The 25,053-nt window shown below is 34.8% G+C and overlaps 1 protein-coding gene across 1 annotated transcript in view; it reads right to left on the bottom strand.

Moving 5' to 3' along the window:
* Window positions 1–6,954, bottom strand: part of LOC132547818 (fibrocystin-L-like) — a 69,655-nt gene extending 62,701 nt beyond the window's left edge. Inside the window, exons 1-7 of the mRNA XM_060211619.1 lie at window positions 6,875–6,954; window positions 5,840–5,890; window positions 4,001–4,065; window positions 3,232–3,342; window positions 1,273–1,535; window positions 789–880; window positions 238–521 (exon numbers count right to left, since the gene is read on the bottom strand). Of these exons, the coding sequence (XP_060067602.1) occupies window positions 238–521; window positions 789–880; window positions 1,273–1,535; window positions 3,232–3,342; window positions 4,001–4,065; window positions 5,840–5,890; window positions 6,875–6,954 (946 nt within the window). The remainder of the gene's footprint in view (window positions 1–237; window positions 522–788; window positions 881–1,272; window positions 1,536–3,231; window positions 3,343–4,000; window positions 4,066–5,839; window positions 5,891–6,874) is intronic.
* Window positions 6,955–25,053: the final 18,099 nt, after the last annotated feature.

Below are 25,053 nucleotides of genomic sequence, written 5' to 3'. Positions count from 1 at the left end.
TGGTGTATTTGACAATAGCGATACCCGTAATACATTTCATAATTGCAATATCTGAAAATTACAAAAAAAAATATATATAAAAAGAAACGCTACCTGTACATTACAGTTAATAATGGGACGAAGCTAGGCAATTAAATTCACAGCTTATACAAGAACAACGCCTAGTTGGTTTACAGTCATCTCCAGAAAATATGAAAATCCAAACTTCGAACATTTCATTCATGTAAAAATACATACTGGTAAATATGGAGTACATTCCCAACCGAAAACCACTGCCGAATGTCCCTTTCACGGTAATTTTCTGAATTTCGTCTTTTCCTGTTTGGTCCACCCAGTTAGAAAGCTGAATGAGTTGTCTTTCCTTCTTAAAGGTGGATACCATCTTAATGCTTCGTTGCTCACGATGTACTCCGTCCACATTTTCTCCCGTTGTTCCATTTAATAGTGGATTAAATACCCTTGCTGCCACTTTCGCGAAATATGATGACCATGCTTCCCGATATACCAGTTCCATGTAGTAACTTAAATAAAAGTGATTTTTTTTTTTTTTTAATTTTTTTTCTTATTCAATTTGAATCCAGTGTGTTACTAGTTATGTATATATGATCATTATTACGATGTTATTTTTTTAGATGTTAACCGTGGTGTGTGGGTAAATTTGTCTTTTCAATGTGTTAACAATTACATGTATGTGCTAGTAAACTAACTTGTAATCTAATTAAAAAAAACAATCTGATATTAGTCTTGATAAAGCATAAAAATAACTCGATTTAAATGATCTGTTTTACCTGGTGTTTGGCAGTAAATGCATCCGACTTGATATCTGGGAAGGGTTGGAAGTGTAGTATCTTGTATACTTTGGACATTCGGCAATCATTGTCTATAAAATAAAAATGACGTGAAAATATATCAGTTATGAGAAAATTAGTGACACGATATTTTTGCATCTAATTTAAGATAAGTAGCATTTCATCTGAAGATAAACAATAGCAATAACACCGCAGCCCGCCCCCTCCATCCCCACCCCCACCAACACCCTCCACCCCCACCCTCACCAACACCCGCCACCCCCACCCCCACCCCCACCACCAACCCCACCAACACCCTCCATCCCCACCCCCACCCCCCACTCCACACCCACCCACATTTTTTTAAAAAAAGTAAAATGCTTTTTTTATGTTGAACTTTTGTTTATAATTAGTGAATTAAGGTTTCGAATATTGCAAACAATTGAATGGAAAATTATATACGTCGCTAGTTTGTAAAACTTACCATATTTCCGTCTATTTCCATATATAGCTCACTACCGTCATCACATTTCAACAGAAACTGATAATCACTTTCCCAGGGCGGTAAGAAATAACCCTGAAATCTACCAGTAAATAAATCCATTTCAGTGAAAACGTTCTCGGTGAAGAAATCGTCTGTCCACCTTGCGATGTGCCCGCTTGTAGAACTGTTAAACTTGAGTACATCTTTAAGGTTTGCTTGTGACTTGTATATATTCCACACCTCCATCAGAAGCCCCCGGTTTCCTTAAGGTATGAAAAAGTGAATACTTAATTTCAAATTTAAATAAATGTACATGTAAAACAAAAATGTATAAATGTCCATGTGGACGTATACTGATCTCATGAGAAATACTTTTTTTGATGCCCGTTAGTTTGCCTGTTGGTTCCGTTATTGTGTATACGTTGTTTTTAATTTTTAACGGAACACTAATGACTTGGTTTGACCAAGATTCATATGAAAGTTGTCGTCAATGAATCCGAAGACATTTGCTGTCCTGAAACACTTCTCTTATCTCCTTGTACTTTTTTTTTACCGAAACTCTCCAAGTCTTTCTTTTGATCATGACTGTCCTGGATTTACCCGAGTTTGTATCAAGATTTTTTTTTCACGTGTTGGTGTTTTTAATGTATTTTCACGTTGTTTTTGCCCTAAAAATATTACAAAATGAGACCAACAGGAAAAATATTGACTCTCCATATCTAATCGAGATGTGTGTGGTTATTTTAGATTGGCGTTAATGACAAACACCTTTTATGTTTTGTGAATTCGCAAATTGAAAGCATTGCCTTATAAGTCAAACTCAATTGTGGATCACTTAATGAACGTGTTAAAGAGTAACTATAAGTCAACTTAATTTTAATTACCTGATTGTAGTAACAAAGATCTCTACTTTTTAAATGTAACACTACTTCTTTGATAAATTTTACACACTAAAATATCTTTAATTATACAGTGTTCCCAATTATACCGAAAAAAAATGGTACAAAGATGTGTGCCTTCGGTGCCCATGTTTCATTTGATAAGGATACATTGATAAGGATTTACAGAACTCGAAGTTTCAAAGAACAAGGGGAGATCATTGTTTATATACAATACATATTCTTATGAAGTTGTTCGATGTAGTCAAATGATTACAAAAATATCAATATGTCAAGATAGTCATAATCAAAGGTCAAATTATATAAAACAATAGTAATTTATGATAAAACAAAGGTTTGCAATAACGTACAAGGATGATAAGACCAGGCGTTCCAGAGTAGTTAGTGTCTGCGACACTAGCCATGTAAACCTTGGTCAATCCAATTAAGTAATATCACGGTCTAAAATGATAACAGGGTATACAACACTCAACACAACAAGCCAACTAACGAGCAGCAAACTTGCCCACGATCTAACACTAAACAGTACTACCAATAATTATATAAGGGAAAGAACCTGTATACGCTGTTTTGGGAGATCCTTGGTTACGCGGAGTCCGACATGTTATCTTTGTCTCCGTCATTGTCAGTACCTCACAGTTCAATCCTGGAACAAAGATACTCGATTAGGTAACAAGCTATTATAATAGCAATTGGTGTGATCACAACAAGGCAGTACAAATAATTGGTGGAGTTGTAGTTCCAGAGGTTTGCCTTAACCTGTATGCAACGTTTTGAATATATGAATTATGAAATGGGTCATGATATACACATTACGAAAATTATGAAATTTATTGAATCATGGGACTAGTACACCTCCCACTTTAGATTTCATCTTTTATCAATATATCTTTATGTTTCCTCTGTCGTTTCTAAATAGTTAGGCCTTTAACATCACTGGCGAGTTCTACAAGGATGCATGAGTCTAATTCATTGTTTGGCTCTACTGTTTCAAACTCCTAATTTGTATTTACAGATGTCATTCACTAGCATGCCGTTTGTTCTGTAGTCAATATCATACCGTCTATATAGACTATAGGGTCTTCTACAGAGTTGTCAAAATGGTTTCCTGATATGGTCAGCACGGTACCACCCTCTAAGCTGCCAGATGTAGGGAAAACAGAATCGATGACTGAAAAAGAATTAGCACATACGTTTTAAACTGAAGAGGATTTGCGAACAAACAATATCAGCATAGATAAAAGCCTTTTGTTGGAATAAATTACAAAAATAAATATAACAACAAATAAAGTATCACATTATAAGAGGTCCTTCCGGATTGTTTTAACTAGCACTCGTGGTTGGTTTTAACAAGTAGTGTAATCCTAATGTTTGTATTTAAATCCCACTGTATAAACAGGATTTGTTATAGAGCTGTACCATGATAATATATTGTTCTGTCAAAGAATAGCCGGAGTTGTTTAACACTACAGTCTCTGGAGTGGGACTGAACAAACATCCTGTGTATATAAGAGTACCACGATACTATAATATAATATGATATTGTTTGGTCACTAAAGACTCTATTTTGGGTCTGTGTATACAAAAATGTACCATGATAACATATCTTATCTCCAAAATATATAGTAGTGAATATTGTTTTGATGTTTTAAACTTTGCAGTGGCACTGTATAAACATTCTTTGTAAATAGAGATGCCAGCGATGGATATTTCCAAAGATCTAAGAACTAAGATAGCGAAAACATGAAAGAAAGTATCGATAGGTCAACTTAATTTTATCATTTTTGATCGAATATGGTAAAATTGTGACATTCTTGGAAAACACTTACCAGCATAGCTCTGAAACATATGTACTTTTCCCATGTTATCTATTTTCTTATTGTGCATGTTAGCTCTGAAAAAAATCAAGAAAATACCATCATGGTAACATAATCTTAATCCAAATTAAAATTCCACAAAACCAGGGCAAATCATGTACAAAATAATGATTTACACGGAGAAAAAATACCAGGTGTTCCGGAAGTGTAAGCGTCTTTTGCTTCATCCAGGACATCCGTCATGTAAACGTTGGTCAATCAAGTAAGTTATGTCACGATATCAAATGATAACAAGGTATACAACAACGAAACCAACAGGCTAATTATCGAGAATTAAATACGTCCAGCTCATTGTTCAAAAAAAAAAAAAAAAAAAAGAAATAGAATATGTCTCAACGAGATCTCTATGACTACCGTAAAAGTAGGTAATAACAATAGATCATACAATGGGTACAATATGTGTAGTTTGATGGTTCGGGTGCATTAAATAGATCAATGTTCTCTCGAAACTATAGAATGTTTGTTAAAAGAATAATCCGTCTCATTCATTTAAGAGCATATTAAGATAAATCTATATTGTTGTATTGATGATTAAAATGATAAAACAATCCGAACATCAAGGAGGGAGGAAGAGTACTGAAAAAGGATCTTAATACGTAAATTACTTACAAACCAAAAGGCCCGGATATTAAGAGGGTAGCGTTGATACTTCCTGAAAATACAGAAACATATAACTTTGACGTAAAGTGATATTTGTATACTACTGAACTTTTCCATCAACATCTATGATCAATTGTACACACCTGCTGTTCTGGTAGACTAAATAAAGATTAAATAAAATCAATTATATAACTCGACAACCCTTCACAATATGCCTAGAAAATACAAACCTTAAATGTTTTATATTCAAAATGAAAAATCCTGTCGTCTTTCTACATGTACAATAACATGTTCTCAATTGGGGTCCAGTCTAATTTACATTTTCTAAAGTTCTTTACAGTTAAAAAATGCACCGTCATCGATTAAAGATACCATTCGGTGTGAACAAGATGAAATTTTCATCTTTTGCATCAGTTAATACATCAATCGTTACCGTAACTAACAGTGTAACGTTCACTTTGCTGAATGTTTGTAAATAATAAAACCACCATTACTTCCAATTTTGTTTAAAGTTGCTAAAACTAAGAAATAAGAACTATAATTTAACGTAAGCTAAACAATTTGAGAGTCATCTCACCTGTCCTTGAACCCGTTGGAGATATCTTGCAGGTTAAGCAGCCATAATCACTTGTCTCGGAATCGAGATATAGGCCGTATCTTTGTAGGAAGCAAATGGCAAAACGAAGTCTAAAGACGGTGCTAGCATGTTTAATTTGAAATCAGATATGTTCGTTTGACCATGCATAAATGAATAAAACGGTTTTTGAAATATTAAATTTGTAAATTGGTTTTACAGTCTGATAGGAAATGCACAGGAAAATTACAGATTTTTCGACTGAATGACGTTCAGGATGTTTTTTTTTTAAAGTTACAAATCTGACACTTAAACCTGAGTATCTCAATGACAACAAAAGAACATACAGATCTGAGTATCATTTAAACCTGAGTATTTGAATAACATCGAAAGGACAGACAGAATTGAGTATCATTTATCAATTTCTCTCATCGAAAGATAATTCGGTTAAAAGATAAAACACGACAAGGTATATAAGATTAGAAGCTTCGACGCTTTTAAAATGGCGTAAATTTGTGTTTGCCAGGAACTTTATAGTATGTACATAAAACCAAAGAGTATGTTTGAAATGTGTCTATGTGGGTCTGCTTCATGTGGTATTGATCCAGCATACTTACAATTCGCCATTCTCGTCCTTCATTTCACACTGAAATCCACCAGCACGTACTCTGAAATCGGGTTCAACAGATTTCACATGCGTTGTATTGTGTTTACATCGTTGTAGAGAGAGAGAGAGAGAGAGAGAGAGAGAGAGAGAGAGAGAGAGAGAGAGAGAGAGAGAGAGAGAGAGAGAAGGAGAGGGACAGCAGAGAGAGAGAGTCAAAGAGAGAAAGAGAGAGACACACACACACAGAGACAGAGAAAGACACACAGAGAGTCAGAGACAGACAGAGAAGAGAGAGGCAGACAGACAGAGAACAAACAGACAGCGAAAGAGAGAGAGAGAGACAGACAGACAGACAGAGACCGAGAGAATCAGAGACAGACAGACAGAGAGAGAGACAGAGACAGAAAGACAGAGACAGATTGACTTATTTCGACTGGTCGGATTATAGTCTGTGAAAAGACAAACCTTTTGCATTTAGATCACATCATATATTGAAAATGGACCAAAGGACCAATATGTAAATATGTGTGTTTAATAAGTCAGGTAGTACCCTTATTATTACATAAAGTAAATTTAAATGCTTTATGTATATTTTAAAAAATAAATGCTGTGGTTCTGGTTGGATTAGCTTTCACTTAGAGGAAACGCTCGTTGATCTAGTTCTACTTTGATTGATCTTGTTTTTCAGGTGTACCTGATTTCACATATTGACTGACTCCACCAGAATAAAATGTATTGTGATACATGAATCTTGTATTAGACTACCCTCTCAGGGTCAAGTCGGTTCGTCCGTTTGTGCCAGTTCAACCCGATAATAGCTTGTGCAGAATCTTACTTTTACCTCTTACTCGATCAAACTCTGAACAAAATTTCCATGCAAATTGCAAGTAGAGTACCAAGTACAGGTTGGGTGTCCCTTGCGTCATCGGGACCATCCGCCATGGTCTTTTTAAGTCAGTAATCTCACGTTTCCAATGATAATAATAAGATATGTAACCCCATATTAAACATGTCTATTCGTCTGTTTTTGCTGGGCCAATCTTACCTTCTAATATCTACGTCTTCACGGCCGTTCATGCTGGTCATGTCTGCTCCAAAGCTGCTGGTATATATCCGCCCGCACATAGTAATCAATGTACCTAGCAACATATGGTATGAAGTTTATGGCATATTACAAACTAATAACCGTACTGGAATTGATGTGATATGGACCACTTTGTCATTCGGATACATCAGAAATGAAGCCGCATTTTTGTGTTATGTATGAGAAAAGTAATTATAGTAATTAATTTCCAAAATCGGATTTTTGTTTTTTGTTTCAAGGATATTTTTTGCTATGAAATGTATCGATAAAGATATAAATATCTCAGTGAAATGAACGTTAGCTCAGCGTATTTATAATTATCATGTAAATGAAAACAAAATAGGACAACAATGTAGGTATTTAAGAATATGAATATGATTAATAAATTTCGAATATCAGTACGCACTTTATCAGCTATAAGTTGAACACAGGCACTTTCGAATACACTTGAGATTACAGAATTTGATATAGATAAATAATGCACGTGTCATAAATACGGTTTTCGAAAAACTCCCCAAAGCTGAAGTTTCAATTAAGACATTTTAAATAAAAAGAGTGTGAATGAAATATTTAATAACTTGAGAAGACGCATGGATGTTCAATAAGAAATATGTCATGGTTGTTCGTTTGAAGATAGCTTACCTGGTGGCCCAGACGTAGGCGAGAAATACGTTATCTCAGGCGTGTACCATTTCCATGGCTGAAAGAGTGATATTTCCGATGTGTACAATTTGTATGTTCGATAAAAACAAAATATAACGTATTGTCAGGATACTCCTAAATATTTTACCACAATGTTTACAATTGTGTCACTATGAGTTTACTATGGTGGTTACTCAACCATGACAGGTCATTCACATACCTGTTTTGCACGCGCTGTGCCTCAGGTAACTGGGAACTTGTCAGGCCAATGTGGGCCAGCGAAGGTCCCAAGTAGTTCTCATGTAAGTTGGGGCACGTGTGCTAAGCATGCACTTACAAGGTATTTTGTGGGAAACCCTAGGTGGGACTGGGCAGTTCCAGACAGAACTTCGACAGTGGAGGTTGTGTTTTCAAGAGCTCATTACCATGAATATTGGGAGTATTGTTGGAAGGGTTGTGTGCCTAATTCCAGGAATTAATATGTTGGGCGCCTAGAACTGGTACCTGTCAGTATAAAATTTTATAAGCTGGGTGCTAATGATGGTTGTGTGCTTGTAAATTTTATTAACTAAGTTGTGTGGGCTGTGTGCCATGTTGTTTGTCTAGGACTGTGTCCGTGAGACGTTTAGGACAGTGTGTCTATGAAACTGAAACAGTTTCGTCTAGAGAATGTATGTCCGGAGACTGTAGTTGTAGGACTGTGTGTCTGAGAGGCTGTGTGCCATATTTCTGAGTACCAGGACTGTGTGTCCAGGTTGTTCGTAATGAAGCTACCTAGAAGTTGGCGTACCACTATATGTGACCTACGAGATACTGAGGCCTTATTTAGGAGTTTGTGACCAGTTATGTCTGTTATAAGGAAAGTTACGCGTACCACTTATATGTCTGTTATAAAAAAGTTATGCGTACCACTTATATGTCTGCTATATAAAATGTTACACGTACCACTTATATGTCTGCTATTAGAAAAGTTACGCGTACCACTTATATGTCTGTTATAAAAAAGTTATGCATACCACTTATATGTCTGCTATATAAAATGTTACGCGTACCACTTATATGTCTGCTATAAGAAAAGTTACGTGTATCACTTACATGTCTGCTATAAGAAAAGTTACGCGTACCACTTATTTCTGTTATAAGAAAAGTTACGCGTACCACTTATGTCTGTTATAAGAAAAGTTACGCGTAACACTTATATGTCTGCTATATAAAATGTTACGCGTACCACTTATATGTCTGCTATAAGAAAAGTTACGCGTAACACTTATATGTCTGCTATAAAAAAGTTACGCGTAACACTTATATGTCTGCTATAAAAAAAATTACGCGTACCACATGTCTGCATAAGAAAAGTTACGCGTACCACTTATGTCTGTTATAAGAAAAGTTACGCGTACCACTTATATGTCTGCTATAAGAAAAGTTACGCGTACCACTTATATGTCTGCTATAAGAAAAGTTACGCGTAACACTTATATGTCTGCTATAAAAGTTACGCGTACCACTTATATGTCTGCTATAAAAAAGTTGCGCGTAACACTTATATGTCTGCTATAAAGTTACGCGTACCACTTATATGTCTGCTATAAAAAAGTTACGCGTAACACTTATATGTCTGCTATAAGAAAAGTTACGCGTACCACTTATATGTCTGCTATAAAAACAAAATAACGCGTAACACATACATGTCTGCTATAAGAAAAGTTACGCGTACCACTTATATGTCTGCTATAAAAAAAATTACGCGTACCACTTATGTCTGCATAAGAAAAGTTACGCGTACCACTTATATGTCTGCTATAAGAAAAGTTACGCGTAACACTTATGTCTGTTATAAGAAAAGTTACGCGTAACACTTACATGTCTGTTATAAGACAGTAATCATACTGTAAAACACCGTTAAAATATATTTATTATATATTTATATTGGGGATAACAAAATATTTTACTCACTATAAATGTACACCAGTTACACTTCAAAGCTTCTCGTCCATCTACCGTTACGTGTATCTTGTAGTGGTCGTGCGGCATTTCAGTTCTGAAGATAAAGATTATATGTTATAATTATTTACCAGGTACTCCCAGCGAAGATCTCGGAAACAATGCAGAAAATTATTACAGTTATATGTAATACTGTTGATCACTTTGATTTCGCGAGCACTTTATTTTACGACGTACCTCATCAGACATATTTGCGATTAAATAATTTCGTGCTTGCTGATCTAGAAATAATTTTAAATTCACGAATGATAAACTTTAAGGGAATTGGATTTTACAAAAAGTCGATATCGGTAACGAAATTAACATGGATGCCATCCATAAAGAATTTAGAGAGATTGGAATTCCCGATTAATTTTCATCTCGCATTGACGCGAAAATAAAATCCACGCGAAAAATAAGTTATTTACAGCTTTTTCTTCCCGAAACATTTTCTCAAGGTTGATAATGGCGATAGAATAGAACCTCTTATAACACAACCAGTAGAAGACATGAGTGTGACATTTCGATGACTACATTTTCTTGTAATATGTGTGTCATCGCGTCACACTATCTTTTAGCTAAAAATATATAATTTGAAATAAAATTAGAACTATAGCACAGCCGCAAAAGTACGTGGATTCCTTACCCTTTCGTAAACTATCAAGTTCTGTGCTAGAGCGCTTCACCGTTTTCATTTGTCTGATAAAAGGTGACCGTTTAGTCATCGAAACGGTACACTCAGATTCTACTGGTAGTGTTAAAAGCACTTCTATGTATATAGTAGTACGTCATCTAGAGGTTACGTTTGTTTCTCAATTTGAAAATTATATGTCTGAAAACGTTGACATGGGGCTTGATTACAGTCAGCTATAAGATCCTATAATGCTGACGCTGACAAAACGTATACTACTTTAAGGGCCTTGCCTGTTAGCTTGCTTTTCTTCATTTTAATATTTTATTTTTGTCAACAATAACAGGGCTAAATGGTTGCCAAATATCGACCTAATTTGTCATACGAATAACATATAGGATGTTTAACTGAAACCTGTTCTAAAGTGTCCGTGTATACTTACGTGTAACACGTGATCTGATCTGTTGTCGTGCCATCCTCGTGGATACTACAGTCGAAAGATCGTGTTTCCGATACCAGTGAAACTTTGTTTCCAAGGTGTGAGTCCTCGGGTAACATATTAAACAGACTCTTAGCGAATCCTTGGCCGTAAATAGTCAGCCTTGTCCCGCCAAATAGACTTCCTCTAGTCGGTGTAACAGAATTAATTCTGAGCGTCTCAGCTGGAAAATGTTCGAAGAAAAAGTATTGTTTTTTAATACAAATGATACTGTAACCATTTTTCCGAGATCATGACATACACGCCTGAAGTTAAAAAAAAAAACGTAAAATGACACAGACAAATAATTAACTCTAAGTGCGGTAACAAAAATCACGCCCCTCCACACACACCCCAACCGCCATTTTTTTATTTGTTTCTTGTTTTTGTATTTGTTTTTTTTTTTGTTTTGTTTTGTTTTTTTTTTCTCTTTGATTTATGTTTCAATTTTTTATACAAATGTAATGACATAATAGAGATGTGATTGGCTGCATGTTCTTGGTGGTTTCACTGTAACGTTATAACATCATGACGTCATAAGTATTGTGACGTCATAAAAATCAAGTATTCAGTTTGGAAATATCGCCAATGTCGATTTTGTACCGGTCTTACATAATGTTGTTTTCAAATTTACATAAGTCATATAGTAAACAATTTTTTTGCATCATATTCATTTCTCAATCTAGACGTCATCACATTTCTTTTTTAAATTGCCAGAGGTTGGAGGAATTGAACTGCCCAAAACTTGTATGATTAGTCTTATACAAAGTGAAGAATCTTGTGGTATCCGCCATTCGAAATATTTTAAGGCAGAACATATATGACTCTCAGTGAAAGGAAAATATCAACTTATCACAAGTGTACTTTGAACTCACTCACTTCAAGTCTGGTGTTCTTCATATTGAAAAAAAAAAAAAAAAAAAAACCTTCGACCCAGAAGGATTTTCAGTCATACGATTCTTATCAGAAATACTGATTACTAATATCAAACTAAAGAGACCAACTTTAAGGCGGTTAAAAAAGTTATTTTCTTTTTAGACTTGTTGGTTGGTATATAAAGCAAGTAAAATCATTCCAAAGTTCAGTAAAAATAACCACTTGAATTTTGAATTTAATATAATAAAGTCAGCTCTTCAAATGCGGTGGCCTAACATTAAAAAACTTACCTATATCTTTACAAAATCTAGATGTTATACATTGTACAAAAGCCATTTAGGAATCTTTATACATTTCAATTATATTGATTGCGATCTAAATCAACCTATTATGAATGTTTAATCAATTATTCAAAGTGGTCTTTTGTAAATATATATAACTTTTCAATATGGCCTATCTATGTTTCTATAATTCAGATTTACGTTTCATTGCTGATGGAATGTTCTGATATTCTTTAAATCGCCTACCGGCAGTTGTAGGCCATGCCAGAGATCAGTGACCCAGCTCATTGATGCTTGGGTCCATTTTCAATCATTGTCAGCAGGCATTATAACACCTATTAGATAAAACTCGGTCTAATGCACCACTGGGTTACCATTCAAAACGTGAAACATCGGCTTGACGCCTGTCGTGAAAAACTTGTGTATCAATTAATTTAATTTGACGGGAGGTCTCGGTTTGATAAATGCCCAGAATATCATATTATTAACTTTATATTTTTCTTTAACATGTATCAATTTTCTTCTTCTTGATCCTTAACAAGTGACACTGAGTAGTCAGTGATATTGTATAACCAGTGGTAATGACTGGTCAGTGATATTGTATAACCAGCGGTATTGATCGGTCAGTGAAATTGTATAACCAGCGGTAATGAGTGGTCAGTGATATTGTATAACCAGCGGTAATGAGTGGTCAGTGATATTGTATAACCAGCGGTAATGAGTGATCAGTGATATTGTATAACCAGCAATATTGAGTGGTCAGTGATATTGATATTGTATAACCAGCGGTAATGAGTGGTCAGTGAAATTGTATAACCAGCGGTAATGAGTGGTCAGTGATATTGTATAACCAGCAGTTTTGAGTGGTCAGTGATATTGTATAACCAGCGGTAATGACTGGTCAGTGATATTGTATAACCAGCAGTATTGAGTGGTCAGTGATATTGTATAACCAGCGGTATTGATCGGTCAGTGATATTGTATAACCAGCGGTAATGAGTGGTCAGCGATATTATATAACCAGCGGTAATGAGTGGTCAGTGATATTGTTTAACCAGCGGTAATGAGTGGTCATTGATATTGTATAACCAGCGGTAATGAGTGGTCAGTGATATTGTATAACCAGCTGTAATGAGTTGTCAGTGATATTGTATAACCAGCGGTAATGAGTGGTCAGTGATATTGTATAACCAGCGGTAATGAGTGGTCAGTGATATTGTATAACCAGCAGTATTGAGTGGTCAGTGATATTGTATAACCAGCGGTATTGATCGGTCAGTGATATTGTATAACCAGCGGTAATGAGTGGTCAGTGATATTGTATAACCAGCAGTATTGAGTGGTCAGTGATATTGTATAACCAGCGGTATTGATCGGTCAGTGATATTGTATAACCAGCGGTAATGAGTGGTCAGCGATATTGTATAACCAGCGGTAATGAGTGGTCAGTGATATTGTTTAACCAGCGGTAATGAGTGGTCATTGATATTGTATAACCAGCGGTAATGAGTGGTCAGTGATATTGTATGACCAGCGGTAATGAGTGGTCAGTGATATTGTATAACCAGCGGTATTGATCGGTCAGTGATATTGTATAACCAGCGGTAATGAGTGGTCAGCAGTATTGAGTGGTCAGTGATATTGTATAACCAGCGGTATTGATCGGTCAGTGATATTGTATAACCAGCGGTAATGAGTGGTCAGTGATATTGTATAACCAGCAGTATTGAGTGGTCAGTGATATTGTATAACCAGCGGTATTGAATGGTCAGTGATATTGTATAACCTGCATTATTGATTGGTCAGTGATATTGTATAACCAGTAGTATTGAGTGGTCAGTGATATTGTATTCAGTGGTCAGTGATATTGTATTCAGTGGTCAGTGATATTGTATTCAGTGGTCAGTGATATTGTATTGAGTGGTCAGTGATATTGTATTCAGTGGTCAGTGATATTGTATAACCAGTAGTATTGAGTGGTCAGTGATATTGTGGTCAGTGATATTGTATAACCAGTGGTATTGAGTGGTCAGTGATATTGTATTCAGTGGTCAGTGATATTGTATAACCAGTGGTATTGAGTGGTCAGTGATATTGTATTCAGTGGTCAGTGATATTGTATAACCAGTGGTATTGAGTGGTCAGTGATATTGTATAACCAGCGGCAATGAGTGGTCAGTGATATTGTATAACCAGCGGTAATGAGTTGTCAGTGATATTGTATAACCGGCGGTAATGAGTGGTCAGTGATATGGTATAACCAGCGGTAATGAGTGATCAGTGATATTGTATAACCAGCAGTATTGAGTGGTCAGTGATATTGTATAACCAGCAGTATTGAGTGGTCAGTGATATTGTATTCAGTGGTCAGTGATATTGTATTCAGTGGTCAGTGATATTGTATTCAGTGGTCAGTGATATTGTATTCAGTGATATTGTATAACCAGTAGTATTGAGTGGTCAGTGATATTTTATTCAGTGGTCAGTGATATTGTATAACCAGTAGTATTGAGTGGTCAGTGATATTTTATTCAGTGGTTAGTGTTCAGTGTTTTTTTGTATGGAGTGGTCAGCGGTATTGCATTCTCGTATATTGAGCGTTAGTGCTCAGTGTCATTGTGTGGAAAGTGGTTTGACCCGGTATTACGTTGGTACATTTAGGACGTGCATAACATTTTTTGATATGAATGAACTCGAACGTTCGACGTTTCCTATCCAGAACTCGAGATAATAGTTGATCGCAGTCGAAATAATATGTCGAGAACTCGGGATAACATGTCTTTATATATCTAATATAGAATATAACATTGTACATGTCCTGAATGTACCACCTTATATTTCCTTTCGGAACAGGCCTGAGAATAAAGGATATATTGACTTTGATATGTGACTCACAAGATTGCTATTTGGAAGTAATTCCATTACAAAGATGAGGAGACAGATATTGATAAAATGCAATAAAGCCTTAAATATTTAGAAATTGAAAGCTTGGATATTTTCCCTTGTATCTGCCTTATAACTCGCGAACATAAAAATGAAAAATGCCAATGATATAGCAGTTTTTTTATAAATGATATCTGTGAAGAAAGGGCGTTGTCTTGAACAGAAATCACATAATTATAGAATTCACCTGCATTAAACACTAAGCACAATTGCATGTCGTTACTGGACCATATCATGATATTGACGATTTTGTTTGTGCTTTATTTGTAAACAATTGATAAAGAAAAGATAAATTTCGATGACGTCATGAATACCAGCTGTTGAAGCTAATCGAGTAACCGAGAAGTATTCAGAATCCCTGTACAAAATGGAATATATGTGACAATTAGATGTTAAGTGAGAGTCTGGTATTGTAAGATCGTGATCAAGCTCACGTACCGTAACACATTATTTCGAACAAATAAAGACGTCAATTTTTTTTTTATATTTTTTTTTCAGTGTTAATTTACTTTCTGTTTCTATATTTGGAGCACGCGATAGAAATGAAAAAAAATTTGTGTGAGTTATGAACGTGTCACTATTAAAGTGAATGTGGCGTAAGGTGAAATGTTTAGCTAGTGTCCATAAACAAGGTCAGGATATATTCTCAGTTTGTAAAATAATCTCTCTAAGTATTTGTGTAGTCACGGAATCACGGTATGATGCTCGAAATGTACAGAGAGAAAAAGATCAAACAGCTTTAAACTTACAGAGTGGGGTTGTACTTTCACGCAAAGCATAGAGATTTATAACCAACAATGACAAAGTATCGTAAAGAATACTTATAACTATAAACAGCAATCACATTTCTCACACAAGTCATTCAACCAAATTATGTCGCTAATGTCATTTTTTCTTCGTGTTAAGTCATATTAATTGTTGTATAACATCTTCTATTACAAGTATCGAGAGTCAAGTGACAATATAATAAATGGTATGGTCAAGACGACAGTCTCTAGTGATGTTAAGTGTCTATGTACTTACTGTTGTGGTCAGGACGGCAGTCTCTAGTGGTGTTAAGTGTCTATGTACTTACTGTTGTGGTCAGGACGGCAGTCTCTAGTGGTGTTAAGTGTCTATATACTTACTTTTATAGTCAGGACGGCAGTCTCTAGTGGTGTTAAGTGTCTATGTACTTACTGTTGTGGTCAGGACGGCAGTCTCTAGTGGTGTTAAGTGTCTATATACTTACTTTTATAGTCAGGACGGCAGTCTCTAGTGGTGTTAAGTGTCTATGTACTTACTGTTGTGGTCAGGACGGCAGTCTCTAGTGGTGTTAAGTGTCTATATACTTACTGTTATAGTCAGGACGGCAGTCTCTAGTGGTGTTAAGTGTCTATATACTTACTGTTATAGTCAGGACGGCAGTCTCTAGTGGTGTTAAGTGTCTATGTACTTACTGTTATAGTCAGGACGGCAGTCTCTAGTGGTGTTAAGTGTCTATATACTTACTGTTATAGTCAGGACGGCAGTCTCTAGTGGTGTTAAGTGTCTATGTACTTACTGTTGTGGTCAGGACGGCAGTCTCTAGTGGTGTTAAGTGTCTATATACTTACAGTTATAGTCAGGACGGCAGTCTCTAGTGGTGTTAAGTGTCTATATACTTACTGTTATAGTCAGGACGGCAGTCTCTAGTGGTGTTAAGTGTCTATGTACTTACTGTTATAGTCAGGACGGCAGTCTCTAGTGGTGTTAAGTGTCTATGTACTTACTGTTATAGTCAGGACGGCAGTCTCTAGTGGTGTTAAGTGTCTATGTACTTACTGTTATAGTCAGGACGGCAGTCTCTAGTGGTGTTAAGTGTCTATGTACTTACTGTTATAGTCAGGACGGCAGTCTCTAATGGTGTTAAGTGTCTATGTACTTACTGTTATAATCAGGACGGCAGTCTCTTGTGGTGTTAAGTGTCTATATACTTACTGTTATAGTCAGGACGGCAGTCTCTAGTGGTGTTAAGTGTCTATATACTTACTGTTATAGTCAGGACGGCAGCCTCTGGTGGTGTTAAGTGTCTATGTACTTACTGTTGTGGTCATGACGGCAGTCTCTAATGGTGTTAAGTGTCTATGTACTTACTGTTAGTCAGGACGGCAGTCTCTAGTGGTGTTAAATGTCTATGTACTTACTGTTATAGTCAGGACGGCAGTCTCTAATGGTGTTAAGTGTCTATGTACTTACTGTTATAGTCAGGACGGCAGTCTCTAATGGTGTTAAGTGTCTATGTACTTACTGTTAGTCAGGACGGCAGTCTCTAGTGGTGTTAAGTGTCTATGTACTTACTGTTATAGTCAGGAAGGCAGTCTCTAGTGGTGTTAAGTGTCTATGTGCTTACTGTTATAGTCAGGACGGCAGTCTCTAGTGGTGTTAAATGTCTATGTACTTACTGTTATAATCAGGACGGCAGTCTCCAGTGGTGTTAAGTGTCTATGTACTTACTGTTATAGTCAGGAAGGCAGTCTCTAGTGGTGTTAAGTGTCTATGTGCTTACTGTTATAGTCAGGACGGCAGTCTCTAGTGGTGTTAAATGTCTATGTACTTACTGTTATAGTCAGGAAGGCAGTCACTAGTGGTGTTAAGTGTCTATGTACTTACTGTTATAGTCAGGACGGCAGTCTCTAATGGTGTAAAGTGTCTATGTACTTACTGTTAGTCAGGACGGCAGTCTCTAGTGGTGTTAAGTGTCTATGTACTTACTGTTATAGTCAGGACGGCAGTCTCTAGTGGTGTTAAGTGTCTATGTATTTACTGTTGTGGTCAGGACGGCAGTCTCTAGTGGTGTTAAGTGTCTATGTACTTACTGTTAGTCAGGACGGCAGTCTCTAGTGGTGTTAAGTGTCTATATACTTACAGTTATAGTCAGGACGGCAGTCTCTAGTGGTGTTAAGTGTCTATGTACTTACTGTTATAATCAGGACAGCAGTCTCTAGTGGTGTTAAGTGTCTATGTACTTACGGTTGTGGTCATGACGGCAGTCTCTAATGGTGTTAAGTGTCTATGTACTTACTGTTAGTCAGGACGGCAGTCACTAGTGGTGTTAAGTGTCTATGTACTTACTGTTATAGTCAAGACGGCAGTCTCTAGTGGTGTTAAGTGTCTGTACTTACTGTTATAGTCAGGACGGCAGTCTCTAGTGGTGTTAAGTGTCTATATACTTACTGTTATAGTCAGGACGGCAGTCTCTAGTGGTGTTAAGTGTCTATATACTTACTGTTATAGTCAGGACGGCAGTCTCTAGTGGTGTTAAGTGTCTATATACTAACTGTTATAGTCAGGACGGCAGTCTCTAGTGGTGTTAAGTGTCTATATACTTACTGTTATAGTCAGGACGGCAGTCTCTAGTGGTGTTAAGTGTCTATATACTTACTGTTATAGTCAGGACGGCAGTCTCTAGTGGTGTTAAGTGTCTCTGTACTTACTGTTATAGTCAGAACGGCAGTCTCTAGTGGTGTAAAGTGTCTATGTACTTACTGTTATAGTCAGGACGGCAGTCTCTAGTGGTGTTAAGTGTCTATGTACTTACTGTTATAGTCAGGACGGCAGTCTCTAGTGGTGTTAAGTGTCTATATACTTACTGTTATAGTCAGGACGGCAGTCTCTAGTGGTGTAAAGTGTCTATGTACTTACTGTTATAGTCAGGACGGCAGTCTCTAGTGGTGTTAAGTGTCTATGTACTTACTGTTATAGTCAGGACGGCAGTCTCCAGTGGTGTTAAGTGTCTATATACTTACTGTTATAGTCAGGACGGCAGTCTCTAGTGGTGTTAAGTGTCTATGTACTTACTGTTATAGCCAGGACGGCAGTCACCTTATATTGAGGACACTTTATTATTAGAGTTGATATTAGAGTGGGAAAAAGTTTAGTTTACGTTTTGCGGAGTTGAAGTCAGTGTTAATGTTCACGAAATTCTATAATGAAACTATGACAAAAGACAAATTCAAACATTTTCCAGTATCAAGGAATAGAAACTTCAGCTAGTTCAGGTATAGCCAAAAATGATGGCTCATAATCTTTTCCATCCATTCATAATTATATCAAGTGTTTCATAAGAAATTATATACTCTTACGGTTAAAACACATGTAGAAACAAATGGGAGGAATTATTAGAACTCAATGACTTTGGGAAAATTTTAAAAATAATTATTTTAGAGCATCTAAGAATACCTAACTGCAATGGTTTCAGTACAGAATTTTGCACTATGTTTTTATTACTAACTCATTTATGTAAACGTTACGATTATTAATCAGCCTACATTGTTCATTTTGTAATTTAGAAAGGGAGACAATTGTTCATATTATGTGGGAATGTTTTCATATTATTTTTAAAGAAAGTATGAATTAATATATCAAGTTTAATTTCTAGTTTTGCTTTGGATAAAGTTGAGTTTTTTCTTCGTTATTCTAGCAACAGACTTGATGATGATTGATTAAATATCATCAAATTATATATATATAGAACCAGATGTCAACACAAAGTGGTAAGTCTTAATGCCCTGATCAACTTCATATAGGAATTTTATACCTTTCAGAAATATATAGCCAACAGCAAAGGAGAGCTGGAAATAGAGTTTTGATAATGATTGGAGAAAATGAGAAAGGCTCTTGGGTTTTGCAGAGGTCCAAAAAGTTTTTATTTTCATTCATTAATCATGAATTTGACCCTGCAATCTTTTTTTTTTATTTTTGTATGTTTTCATATGTCTCTAACCCAGATCTCTCTCTCTCTCTCTCTCTCTCTCTCTCTCTCTCTCTCTCTCTCTCTCTCTCTCTCTCCCCGTCTGTGTGTGTGTGTGTGTGTGTGTGTGTGTGTATATGGATGAATGTACATGTTTCAGGAAGGTTATTGTGTATAAATATTTACTTTTAACTTCGTTGTCATGCAATATCTAATGTTGATGGTGATGATGATGATGATGATGATGATGATGATGATGATGATGATGATGATGATGATGATGATGACGACGACGATGATGATGATGATGATGCTGATGAAGCGGGAGGATGAGTTAATCAATTAATGTATGTGCCCTTCACATGTACTATGTTTAATTCATTTTGAAAAGTTTTAATCTTTTTAAAAGTACAAAAAAATTGTATATGACGCAAACACGCATCAGACGCCATGTTGTATATGTCGTTATATACACTGTATTTTAAGAGGTTAATTTGCAAAAAAAAAAAAAAAACTGTTTAGTTTTCGTGGGTGCCAATGTTTCGTGACGGTTTCATTCTACTGAACTCACTTTTGTGTGACATAAATAAAATGCTAAGTCATTCTATGATTTGGAGTTGTCGATAGTTATATGTCTATAAAACGCTGGGAATAATGTGCTTAATAGCGTATTATCTTACAAGGTAGGGTTGTTAAGGATAGAATATCTTGTTTGTACAGCGTATAAGCATTCCATAAAATACTTGTATTATTCACAAGATCTAAAGTGTTGCAATAACGTAGAAAACAACTTTAACAAAATACGAATTTTCCAAAATATTCTGTTATCATATTGACGGGTTATTTAACTCAAAATTTACTGATCCAGAATTAAAATTAAAACAAAATTGATTTGTTTGTAAAATGCTCCGGTGGTTTTTATCAACCTTTTGTTTTGTTGAAATGATTTTACTTTACTTAGCATTATGGGAAAGTACAGGATATGATATTGTATTTCTCTGATAGATGTATTTACATGTCTGTTCCACAAAATGAAGGAAGATTAAGTTTTAAGTCTAAATAAATTCATGTTGATTGACAACGGACGTAGTAAATTCTTTTCGATGGAAAAAACAGATAAGATATAATTCACTACAACCAACTCATACAGGGGATACAATTCAATTTGAAGGACAAATAATAATGGCTTAAGTTATATAATTAATTACAAAATAAAAAAAATAGATACTGCAGAGAGAAATAAAATGTAAATGAAAGAAAAAATGGTTTTGTGTTAAATGTGGAATAATGATCTAAAGTGGCATTTAATTGATTTTTCAGCTATCTTTCAATTATTGACTGATTTGTTAGCCAGTAGAGGGTATACATTCTAGAGCTGTCCGGACACATGACTCTGTGACCGCTGTATATTCTAATAAGGTAAACTAATTACCACTACAAATAAAGGGGGTCCCAACTTTATCGCATGTCTATTTCGTCTGATAATTAATTGGTGAATCAATTTTCATATACACATATACTGATATAATCCTACATTGAACTAGTCAGATCCATTTTAAGCCAATTAGCTAGACATGCTACTACGCTTACCTTCTAAGTGTTATACACGATAACACTAGACAATTGAAGTTTATTGTTTTATGTCTGTATCCACGAGACATGGAAGGTTACACTTAGATACACTTTTACATGAGAGGTGTCGTTGGTGAATTTACAAATATCGTTCATTCGATTTTATATGCTATATGGGCGCTCACACTTATCATTGTAAAAAATACTATAGATAGATGAAAATCGACTTTGCTCTTTGCACAACAGGAATGAATCAATCCATCCGTGAATGATTATGAGCTCTAGATTTCGTAATACGATGAAGGATAATAGTAATGATGTAGACATTTTGCCTGTTGAGGTCTACCACTTGATTAATAAGAATGGTTATGCATAATACGTTTCGCACCATTAAATTGTCATTTCATGGCTCTTCGAAGCTATTTCATTTCTATTTTATTTCAGTTTTTGATAACTGATTGATGTGTCAAAATTTAATTCAATTTTAGTGAGGTTAAAAGTGTTTATGAGGTAAGTGCGCGTAGACCTAACTTAACATGAAATCAAAACCTTTTGAGTACCGACACTGAAGGCCCCTAGCATCAATGGTGAGTCCTAGAATAACGAGTCATGTGTATGAATTCCATCTTTCCTCGTATATTTTCAATTATAGCTTCTCAACATCTGTAACATGAGCGGAACGATGCATATCAAGAAAAAATTATTAAAAATGGAAAAAATCCGAAGTCCGGCCCTTTTTGTTTATAGCTATCGGTTAGAATGTAAATAAATAAATTATCGACAGACAACGGTAACAGCAGCTTGGTGATCAAGTGTCCGGGTAAAATATTCAATTGAAATTTTAGCCCTCAGCCCGCGTGTTTTTCAGTATTAACAATTATTTGAATTATTAATTCAATTTTAGTGCATTACAACCCTTATCTTTGTCTTGAAACTTATAGTTGCAGTTCAATATTTATATCCGTTAGAAAATAAACGGAAAAAAAGCCATGAAATTACTGTAGTTATTTCATGTAGGCAAACACGGAATAGATAAATAAGTGAAATAAAATGTGATTATGGAGAGACAAAGTGTTCTGTATTTAACTAACGTCTTCCTTTCTAACAACTTCCATAAAACAATAATCGCTGAGTAACTTATCAATTTTCTTCGATTGCCTCCTCCCGACATTCATTCCAGACAAAACGAATTTTGAATTTGCGAATTGAAACATAAGGCATAGTCTATTTTTTATCACAAAATGATAAAATTTCTATCTAATTTTGTGATCAGATCACCCCTCCTTCTCTAGTTTTGTACACGTTTCGGCCATTTGTTCTTCTCGGTTTTGCACCCTTTTTCTCTCCTTTTTTTGGAAATTTATTCATCAATCTGTTACGTATTATTTACTTAATTTAATTATTTTTCATTTGCCCCATTACATCTTAGGACCATCAAAGGAAGCCATGGGATACGACGTTAGTTACATTACAAACAACAAGAAAATACCAACATGTCTGCATATCATATTCCAAATTAAAATTCAATAAAACTAGGACAAAATATGCATAAAAGAAAAAGCTACACGTAGACTGCTTTGATGTACAAGGAGAATAACATAAGATGATCCAGCTTCAAATCAAACAAAGAAGAAATATAATATGTATAGTTCTACATGTGTAGTGGACGATATTATATGCTAACATTACACATGTTTAAAGGGCCTGGTGTTAGTTTGGTAATCGTTCCAAAGAAAACGGTAATTAAAAATGTTTTTTTTTATTCCGAGACAATTCAGATTCATGAAAAGAAATCAAATTTAGAAAGAAGCTATTGGGACACAATGACAAAATTAATTTTATCACATGATTTGTTAATAAAAGTGGTAGACAGCTTTTGATGCATGGTTTTGTATCCATAATATCGTCTATATCATAATGCATGAAATTTGTATACGACATCACTTTAAACCATATTTTATCAAAACTATTCAAAATGAGGAGAGATATTTTCGTATAAAAATAAATACCCTTCATCTTACTCGATAAAGTACTGTACAAACGACACACACTTGAATATCACCTCTCACAAAAATTAAGAATTTGATAGAATAGAGCTAAATATTGAATTAATCTACATCTTAAACCTGTCTCAGCTTTCTGGGACTTGTCGGTGATGTCAAGGGCCTGTATTATGAATCGTATGGAGATTGAGGGAAACTAAAATTGATGGAAAAAAACTCTTACAAACTACATGAGAGAAGTCACAGAATGTAATAAATTTCGTACAGTGAAATCTCGCTATTAAGACCACTTTGGGGACTGGACAAAAGTGGTCTTAATAGCGAGGTGGTCTTAATAGTGAGCTGGATCAGAATGACTGCATAGAACCGTAACTCTGTTTAAAATAAAGCCTATATATATATTAAGTAATGTACTTGTATATTATTCAACAATAATAACTAGACTGCATATAAAATGTTGAATTTGATGAAATGCATGTAAAAATATAAAATTGGTGAATTGACAAAAGAATATATAGGTATATATTCCTTAGTTTATATCATAATATACATTACATTTACTATTGTAAACATTGAATTGTAATTGTCATGTATCAGATAATTTCAAAAGAATGTCAAACATGTCCTGAACCATGCCACTATACAGCTTGATATGCAAGTTAGGGCCATCTATGAGAGCTAAATTAATCTATGTCGTCAATTCTAGAAATAAACATTTATCTGTGTTACGTAATACGCTAACAAAGTTGAACATATACACAAGTTATGGATAAGTGTTTTATACACTCGTCAAGATTCACAAAGCACCACACAAATCACTTCTCTCAGTTAAAACTAATACCTACTTTTTAAATAAGAAAACCTCACACACAGACTTGACGCTTATGTAATTTAATAGCTTTTTTTGTTTGTTGAATACACATCTTGATAGAATTTCATATTTAGTAATGCGTAATCTTTGCAGTGTTACGTAAACATTGTTAGCTTATCGACGCAAATAGCGCCAGTTGGAAGTAAGAAAAGGCAATGAAATGAAGCAAAATATATTTACTTGTTCCTTTCACGGTATATATTATTCACTCAACCAGTATTAAAATAAAAAAACCAGAAAGTCGTACATGAAAATTTTAATCAAACGTTATTTTTTTGTCCACGTCATTTTGTGTATGAAGTCGTTTGATATGTCTTGATTTATGAACATATTTTATTTGTATATAATTTTTTATCATTTTACATATACTGAAAAGATATAATTTGACCATTCATCATGAATTGAATAGCAACTGGCTAAAACCGCATGTTATTCAAGACCCGTTTCAATCAACGTTGTTAAACATATGTGCTATTTAAGGGATCTTATCTCAAACTCAATATCTCTTTCGTTACAAGTACACGATATACGTCATGTCTTAATATATAGTTTACTGTTCTATATATATATATAATAACAGGATATAGCAATGAATTTAACAACAGCTATACCAAATAAACAGACAAAGAATATCAATTTAATTTTTAAGATAATAAACATTTCAATAATTTTGTTTTCTACAACATAAAATAGTGATACCTTATCAATTACTAATTAATCGCTAATCACTATTTCTACTCATTATGAAAAAAATATTCCTACAGGATACATTTATAAAATAAAATAACGAATTCACTTCCTTACTTTCTATGGTAATTAAAAATTGTTCATAAAGATGTTTTCTTACTTTTTTTGAATGATTCAGCATCATTGTTATTCATCAATCACACACTAAGAAAGTACCAATTGACTACGATGAGGTTATGCGTCTGATTACTGGTAAACGATTGTAAAAAAAATAATTGTTGTACATTTTTATATATTTTTTCGGGGCTAAATTTTCGTGGTCTTTAAAAATAAGCTATTTCTTGGACATTTTATTTTGTGAATTGATATCGTTCATTGAGTCAACTAATACTAATTTCAAGAGTTCATGGGTTAATAGTACCCACCTAATCGATACAATAAATATTCATGACAGCATTTATG

The sequence above is a fragment of the Ylistrum balloti genome, unplaced genomic scaffold (genome assembly GCF_031769215.1).
Source record: "Ylistrum balloti isolate Yb309-2 unplaced genomic scaffold, AGI_CSIRO_Ybal_v1 Utg369980, whole genome shotgun sequence".
Classification (NCBI taxonomy): domain Eukaryota; kingdom Metazoa; phylum Mollusca; class Bivalvia; order Pectinida; family Pectinidae; genus Ylistrum; species Ylistrum balloti.
Note: the sequence above shows the minus strand (reverse complement) of the source record. Positions and strands in the feature narration are given on the sequence as shown.